The sequence below is a fragment of the Athene cunicularia genome, assembly GCF_003259725.1.
Source record: "Athene cunicularia isolate RWA chromosome Z unlocalized genomic scaffold, athCun1 chrZ_part2, whole genome shotgun sequence".
NCBI classification, from domain to species: domain Eukaryota; kingdom Metazoa; phylum Chordata; class Aves; order Strigiformes; family Strigidae; genus Athene; species Athene cunicularia.
In genome coordinates, this window is record NW_020799143.1 from 22,189,623 (window position 1) to 22,198,927 (window position 9,305).

Consider the following 9,305-nt stretch of genomic DNA (forward strand, 5'->3'; position numbering starts at 1 on the left):
GGGGGGGGGGGGGGAGGGGGAAATCAGCCACTGTCAAGAAGATGATGATGATCAATGACTGAGACAAACTCCTGTTTAGCTAATTAGAACTACTGATGAGCAATAATGATGTGAGCTAAGAATATTTGCAGACTTCTTTAGGATGAAAAATGGAGTGAAGAGAGGCTGTCAATTTGTACAACTTTTAAGCTCCAATCAGTTTTCCCATGAGTACTACCTATTTTAAATGTTTAACACAGATGTATTTAGCTACAAAGATTATTAAGATTCAGCTTCCCACAAAAATGACGAAACTGAGAAAATAAGCTTAACACTTTTCCTGTGTTATCATTTTTTTCATGTGTCATGCTATACTCTACATAACACGACAGGATAATGTGTTTGAGGTTTAGCACATTTTTAATGGCTTGTGAAAAATGAAACATTTAACTATGAATAAGGTATGAAAACAGAATACACGGTACAAAACTCTTAAAGATTTTCAAAAATAGAAGTTTGAAGTTTATAAAACACCATGCTTCCTAAACTCTTCAGCAAAAGCAGTCTGTGAAAAGAGGCATCTTGTATCCTACCTCAGGTCTTAATCACTCAAGCAATTAAGCATTTGTCATGAAAAAGAAATTCAGAGTTGCATGTAATTATGCCATTTTTACATCAGTTAAATGAACCTAATTTTAACTAATAAATGGCATTTACTGTTTACATGTTCCATGGAATATGTCCTTTCAGTTTTACAAACTATAGGATTAAAAAAAAACCAAACACAAATACAACAGCAAATGCATCTACAAATTTGGCCTTAAACAGCTAAGAAAGGCTACACTTCAAACTTTGGGCTCTGTGGTAAAGGAAGATTATTATAACAGTATACCTGTAAAACTAAACTGCTTCTAGAAATACTGTTACTTTTGAAAGATATTTCTTTGAATTTAACAGGCTGCAGAACTAGAAAGTCTACAAAATACCAGCTTATGTGATGCAGCATTTAAAATGTATTACCATCTCTCCCCGTCTTCTTTTATTGTAAAAACAGACATACACAATTGCATACATTCAATGTTGGTATTAAAGAGATAATGAATTGCCCACATGCGAAGTAAAGTTCTAGAGTGCTGACTGTCAATGCTACTGTAAATATGGCACCAGTATTGTAATTTACTGTGTACAGCCACTTCCCTGTGGTTGCACAGTCAGTGGTTAGCAGAAACAGAGTCTGTGCCTCATTCTTCCAACTAGAAATCTTACTGTGTTTCCATGTACCTATTAAGAGAAAAAATAGAGCTAAAAAGTTTTCATGTGATTCTAGGAAATCTTTAAACTTCACTATAACTTATAATTGGTAAATATTGTAGGTTTTTTTTTTCTTTTAATACTTTCAAATAGTACTTTTACAAGATTTACATGGCATGGAGCAAAAACGAATTTAAATAGATACCACACATTCTGCACTTTTCTAAGACAGGAGTTATTTTTTATATCAAAACTGTATACGCCTATTTTTGTTTCTTTAGAAAAATAATTTAAGATCTAATTAAATAAAAATTGCAAAGTGAAATTATTACCTTAGTAAATTATTTATAGAACCAGTTGTATGTTCCATGATATGTAACAAAATGGAAAAGCATCATTACAGAAATGTAATTTTTCTTGCATCTCTAAATTGATTGATTTAATTCATTAGATGATTTAAGGCCTTATTTTAAGTCATGTACTTAAAATACTAAAAATATTTTTACACTAGAGTAGTAAAGAAAATAGTGACATTTTTCCCTAATAATTTGCAAACATTTTTCATCTAAAATACACAAGTCTCTTACAGTGTTCAAAATATCAGCACTTCAGAACAGACTGCTTTAACATCTGCACATCACCATGGTTTCCCCCAAGGATTTTTAAATGATGCCTGCCTGTGCTGAATAAAGTGCTAACTTGCACCTTGCATTTCAAACTGTGTCCTGAGCAGCCATCCAGTTGGTACAACACCAGCTGAATTCCCAGAGGCCACTGTTCAATCAGGCTTGACTGCAATTATCATGTCAATATTTTGTGCTCCAATATGCAGATATGCACACATGCAAGCTGCATAATACCTTCTTCTCCATGGAATGTTGACTTATGTTCAATGTTCTGAGAATTTTTAATGAAACAGGATATTAAACTTTCATCAACTGTAGAAAATCACAATTATTTGACCTTAGATAGAAAGGTTGTACTCTTATGCTCTCTTGTTCGTCCACTTTATATTTATTCACTGAGTGATAATAACTAGGGAGTCTACTTTATTTTAAACTCAGAGTGACAAAACAGTAATGGCTTTAAAAATATTAGACCTTGTTTACTTCCTCATTCTCCTGTCATTCTGTTTCCTGTTAATTTGCACAAGAGCAAACCAGTAAGTGGTTTAAGACAGCTTCTGCAAGGTATTTATCATCCCTTCAAAAGATGCAAGATACAAGATTTTTAATTCTTTTTCAATTAACATCAGCAATCTATTGCTCATTCATACAATACATTCACTTATCCTTTTACATAAAAAGTACTTGTAATTTTTAGTACATCTATGCATTATCAGACAGTGAGAAATCTGTCAAACTGTTTAATGTTTATTCCACAATCTGCTATTCACAGGACGCAGCAAACTTAAATTCCTTCCAAAAATTCCTTGGTTATTTCTGATTGTGGAATAAACATTAAACAGTTTGACAGATTTCTCACTGTCTGATAATCAACAACAACAAAACTCTTATCACTGGCACTAACATTCAGGTTGCTACTGTATCTTAAAGAGCGGCCTGAAATGATAAATCCATTCTTGCTCTTTGTTAAAACTTGCAAGATACAGCACACTTGGATTTCAGGTGTGGAAAAACATTTATGTAAGGCAAGCTTGCCAAATATAACTATCTGCAAGGGTATCATCTAGCATTAATACAATCCCTATTTACATCTACCAAGTCTTGTATCACTGCCATAGTCTGATCATTAATGGATCCTGCTACATCTCCCAGAAGAAAGGATAAGAGCCAGGAATCAGCAAGAAGCCCTAGAAGAAAAATTAGAGTCAGCTGACCTGTCAAAATTTCATGTATTATAAGAGAAAACTCATAAAGGAGAGCTCTCAAAGTTTGCAAAAATATTTCAAAACCTTTGATACTCTCACCAGAACATCACCTCTCTTTGAATTTACACTTGCATTTACCTGTAAAAGGTACTTTCTAGCACTTTTTTTTTTTTCCACTCATCATAAAAAAAAGTGTTTCAAAAGCCACTGAACTAGAAATAGCAGGCTCTTTACATAATACTGAGATCAATAGTATTTAAAGTAGCTGGAAAGTATACTAACATGAGTAGTACTTTTACAATGGCTTGTTTGAAAATACCTGGAGGCTTTTACATATCCCAAAGGCATTTCTCATTTGCACAGTAAAGCTAATTTTTTGTTTATATCTGAATATTAAAATGTGAATATAGTTACAGTTATCCAGCAAGAACTGCAAAGACTGCTGAAAAGTAAAATATCATTGGTGTATTACAGGAATCAACAGCACAGTCATAAAAAGCTACCAGCTACATTTTTACAATTTTAGGGCAGGAAAACTTCTATTTTGGGACCATGAAAGCACTTCAAAATAGCAGACAAATAACAGAAACCTACTATTATGCCCCCCCTATGTTGCCCAAATTATGTCTTTTACATTTCCTGGTTTATTTAAGAAAAAGCTACTTATACAGAACTGTCTAATGTTACAAATATCAAGTAATGCTACAAATAGATCACCTGATGGTAAGGCTAGCACTGACCACTCAATCTCTTGATACATAATTTTTTCTTTTTTATTCATTACACATCCATGGTACACAAGGTTGTAAGTGAACTTTTGTCCTTTCACATCTGCATCTTTTTATTCCTCTCACTGTAACCTCCTGAAAAAAGTCTGGCTATTGCTTTTGTTAATTTTAAGACTCAAATCCACAGGACAATATTGATTGGTTAATTATATTTGTGATCTAAGATACACATGACTTTCTTAGATTATGTTTGCTTCCATTAGGTAACCAGCTTCTGATCTCAGATTATCCATAACAAAGACTCAGTGGGCACTGGAAGTTTCTCAGTTATGGAATTTTTGATGAACACACTGAAAAATTAAGCTATGCAAACATTGGTGGTATCCATGTCACAAACAGAAACAACGAAAAGTTTAAATCCATTTGATTCTGTTTGCATCTATCCCAAAATCTCCTAGAAAGCCAGGGCAAGATGTAAAACATTATAAACTTGGATATGACTGGGTCAATGTTGTTCCTAATATGAGAAGGGGAGAAAATATATAAGGCTGAAGTTGTTTTTTATCAGATTTCAGTGTAATGTTCCAATTTCCAGCTCTTGTCTCGTACAAACATGTAAAATATAGAAAAACAGGCTTTGAGCAGCACAGATCTGCTGAGCAACATGATTCAAGAATCATTTTGTTTATAACTGTAACTTGGTAATCCCATTTCTTTATCCTTTAAATCCACATATTTTTCGTAGATTAACAAAGCCAGAAAACCACTTGTCCTGTAATTTTCTGGACAGCAGTAGTGTTAGGTAGCCGATTCTCTGGAAATCTAATCAATGTAATGAAACCAAGATAAACTGACACTGTAGCAATATTAAAAAATATATATTTACTGCTATAAAATACAGATTAAGACAAAAACTCTTCTGAAAGGATGAGAGTGTGAAGAGGTACAGTCATGAAACAGAAGCTAATTAGGAAAAGATTATGGAAAGTTACAGCTAGAAAAGTTAGAGACAATATATGGGCTGTAACTTGTTTATGCAGAAGATCCACAGGTTAAACCAGGCTAGAAATTATTTCCAAAGCAGCAATTAGATCATTCTTAGTCAAAAGATGAAGCTACATCAATTAAAGAGAAAAACACACACTATTGCACCATCTGTCAAACCAAAGGAACCCCAAAGTTGAGTCATGACTAATAAAACTCCTATATACTGAATGGGTTTTATCCAAACCTATTTCCAGGATTCTCTGGGATAGTGATAACATGTAAAAAAATTCAGCTCATTATCATGCTTGTGTGTATCAAGGTGGTATCTAAGAGTTCCAGAATTATCAATTTCTGTTCTGAATAAAGTATAAAATAAAGCAAGAAGTAACTACCAAGCATAAAAATATTCCTAGACCCAAAGAAGGATAAACAAAGAAGATAGGTTGTATCTTATTTAGGCTTATAATTCAAGAACTCCAAACAATTAATTCTATTCACCATTCTTTAAATGCATGCTTTCTAACAACTCTATGCTTCAATTTGTTCTAATATCCTGATTTTTTCTTATATGCAACACGAATCAAAAACATTAATAAGCCTGAACACTTCTGTTTCTACCTTATCAAGCTTCATGTGAAAGAGCTAAAATTTTCCATATTGTTCAGCTGTCTACAAAATGTGGTTAAAGCAAAACAATTTGTTACTGTTTTCAATATACTTGTGCTTATATACATGTAATGTATGCTTACATACATTAAATACTATATTCACATATTTTAAGCAGTTCTTACATTTTTTTAGTGTTTGAAGAAAGAAGATCAATACTATCACAGCCCTCAAGAAAATACAACCAAATTTTGTCAAACGTCATTAAGAATCTGCATTTCAACGTACATGAGGGATGCTGTAAACCGGTTCGTAAGTCTTCCTTATATTAAAATTACTTCTTAAATCAAAACATACAAGAGATATGAAAGTAGTATACTGTCCTAACCACCAAGCTAAGTGTCCCACTACAAATCCAGAATTATCTGACATCATCATTGATGACCACATGTGAACTCTCATGTAACAGCTGTCTTAAAACAAGCTGCATGAACAGTAAAGAAATCATCTATTTCTTTCACTCAGTATGAATGCTTTAGTATATTAGCTCTAGTTACATGATCATACCATATTTTGGACAAAATTTTCATTATGTTATGCAATTCAAAAGGTGGGACAACACTATAGTGAATGTACTCGTAGCTAAAGAACTTAATGTTGTATTTTCAGAAGTGGAAGAACATTTACTGATCAAGTCCAGAAAGGAATAAATGTGAACAAACAGAACATGCTTTTCAAGATCAAAGCACTGAACAGGAACCCAAGTTTGTCTACGACAAACTTCCCAAGGAACACGGACAAGCCATTTAAAGAAGTTAAAATCAATTTTTTTTTTCTTAAAAAAAAAACAAACAAAAAAAAACAAAAACCACTTTTCATTTTAAAACAGGGAACTCATGTCACTCAGACAGAACAGAAAAATCTTCTGACCATAAGAGAACCAATTGTTTGAATTCTGACATTACAAACTCATTCATATTCTCCTTATCTTTGGCCTACAGAAATTCTGAATTTATAAACAGCGTTCTAAAACAATCAATCACATACTGTGATGATTAACTAACATTCATAGCAATCAGATTATATTATGTAAGTACCATGAGGAAATCATCATCATTAATATCCTCAAAGGAGTAACAATTAAACTGCATAGTGATCTCTTCTGTTACCATGTCTTATGCCTTTCATTTTTTTTTAAGAATGAGTTAAACATAATTTATATATGTAACTGTTATCCAACTACTTAGCAGAACACGTCATTTACCTCCTCTTGCTCTTTCAAAAAAAAAAAAAAATATTTAGTACATTTATAATTTAATAATCGAATTCAACTGCAGCACAGCAACTTCAGTGAAAACAGATTCTAAAGTAAACTTCATCTTACACCAAAAAAGGAAACGTGTAACATATTCCAGGTACTCTTGACAAAATTTAAGAATGGAAATTTTGTAACACATTTTCAAAATCCTACACAGTTCCCAGTTAAAAAGATAAAGAATATAGTAAAAGGGGAGGGGTTTTTTTAATTTTGGTTTTAGCATAATGTTATATCTTTAAACTCACCTTTCCACAACTAAGCTGACAGCTTGAGTAAGATCTGGACTTGACACTTGGAGATGTTTCCACAGTGACCACACAAATTCTTTATCAGCCTTAGAAAAAAGGAAAAAAGACATATTTATAGGCAAAAAAGTTAGACTGCATATTCAAAGGCAATTACAAAAAACCCCCTCTATTTTAGTGAAAGTCCCCTACAAGCTACTCACTGTCCCATGTATAAAAAAATATGGCAAATAGCTCTCTTGAATAAACAAAGTTTTAACCATACAGAATTTTGAAGGAAGACGGCAACCTACAACCAACAATAAGAGAGTACTCTATGTGACATAAGGCAGCAGAAATCAACATTATTCAAACAAGGCTGCCTTTTGCTATATCAACTACTAATACCTCTAGTGGTAGTACACAATTTCTAAACATTGAGCCTGCAATACATGCTTCAACATTATTTTACCATATGTAGCTCTTAGATTTCAAAACAGACAGTAAATCAGCCTTCTAATGTAAGCTCATCATATAAAAACAGTTGATAAAATTCTCAAGGTTGAGGAAAAAAACAATGTTCTTTAAAAAAAACACTTTTAAAGTCTGTGAAAACTAGATGTGACCACAAAGCTTGTCCAGATTTACATTTTCTAGTATACATAAATTCTTATTTTGCACTGGTTTATTTTCATTCTAATAGTTTTATTACTGGAAGACCAATATTGATGTAGTTATGTTACAAAGTAAAACCATAACGTGTTAATTATATAAAAATGTTAGGGGGAAAAATAGGTCAGTAAAAGATGAAGACAAGGAGAACTATAAGAAAGCATATGAACAAAACTATGGACTGCCCTAAGACCAAACCTGCTAAAAACAGCCTAACATAAAATTATAAATTATTGAGATAAAACCATCATACTGGCAGCTAGGTCTATTCAACAGGTAAAAATCACAAGAGTGCAGCTTCATCTACCTTTTACTAGTTTTTGAATGTTAAAAGAGAAACAGAATTTGTGTGAGGACAATACATGACCTAAAAGGAAAACCAACGCTGTCACAGCTATTCATTTCCCTGCCTCCTTTTTCTCCCAAGCTTCTGGAACCTCATCTACTAAAATATCACAGGTACCATTAGATAACCAGAACCTCACTAAAATTGGCTAAACAAAAAGCACTATCTCATCTCTACACAACTCTATCTTAATCCGGATTATCAAATGAAACACAAGATACGAGTTCCTATCTTCACCTCCACTGTTTGGCTTCTTCATAGGTTTCCCACTTAATTTCTTCTTTCCCCAATTTCTCATTTTTTATGAATGAGGAGTAGATTGTACCTTTGCTCATAGTACCATGAGTCCATGACTTGGAATCGTTAAAAGCAATGGTCATCTAAGACGCAAAACATCTCAACAGAACTACACGTTTGACAGGCCTCACAAGAGTTAATAAAAACCAACACTGTACGATTAGAGTAAATCTCAGGACCAGAAACTGCTTTTTTCTATTTTTGCTATCTTTTCATTTGCTTCCAATCACTCTTGCCTTCTAAGAAGCAGATTTGAACTTTACAAGGAATATCAGTTTAGCACATGACAATCATTTCATCATGTTTCTCCTTCTTCAGAACAAGACAACTGTCTTCAATAGGAAATCAAAAGATCTCTCTAAAGCTAGCAGCCTTTTATCAAGATTTCTCAGTGTACTGATTATTTTATCAAAATTAATACCGCAACAGCCAAATATATTGAATTACAGATTTAACGAACTTTAACAATTATTACAGAAGTAGTATGATAGTTGTACTTATTTTCTCCATGATTTATGAGGAAGGTCTCAAAGATCTTTAAGTTTTGATAGGTCTTTCCTTCAAATTTAGAAATGCACATTTTGAATTTTAAAATTGCACAGAGAAGTGATACAATGCTGAAATTACAAGAAAACATAGGAAAAACAGTGAGCAAGTGAGGAGGGGGTTTTATGATTGCTGGTTTAAAAAAAATATTTTCCTCTTTCAACTATTAGAATTTCTAGTTTTCATTTATTTTAATCTTCAAATGCCATTATGTTCTTCAACCAAATAAGGCAGAAAACTTTATGGAGATTTGATGCCTTATCAAAGTATTGCTGTAAACCCAGAAAACTTCACCCACCTACTGTAAGAATGCACACCACTAACAAAACTGACTGGCTTTTTGATTGTATCAGAAAGTAAATAAAAAAAAAAGGTTCTGGCCACAAAGGTCTTGCAGGATGTACACAACTTCTAAAGTGCTGACAGGAAGACTTAATTTCTATTTCCAAACAATTAACAAAAAACTTTGTGTAGACAGAAACAGGGCACAAACTGCTCTTTAAAAGACACTGAAAGGAAC

The 9,305-nt window shown here is 32.9% G+C and overlaps 1 protein-coding gene across 1 annotated transcript in view; it reads right to left on the bottom strand.

The window, feature by feature from the left end:
- CNTLN (centlein) overlaps positions 1 to 8,322 on the bottom strand; it is a 182,562-nt gene extending 174,240 nt beyond the window's left edge. The window contains exons 1-3 of the mRNA XM_026866054.1: positions 8,268 to 8,322; positions 7,149 to 7,234; positions 6,946 to 7,034 (exon numbers count right to left, since the gene is read on the bottom strand). Of these exons, the coding sequence (XP_026721855.1) occupies positions 6,946 to 7,034; positions 7,149 to 7,234; positions 8,268 to 8,322 (230 nt within the window). The remainder of the gene's footprint in view (positions 1 to 6,945; positions 7,035 to 7,148; positions 7,235 to 8,267) is intronic.
- Between the last annotated feature and the right edge of the window lie 983 nt (positions 8,323 to 9,305).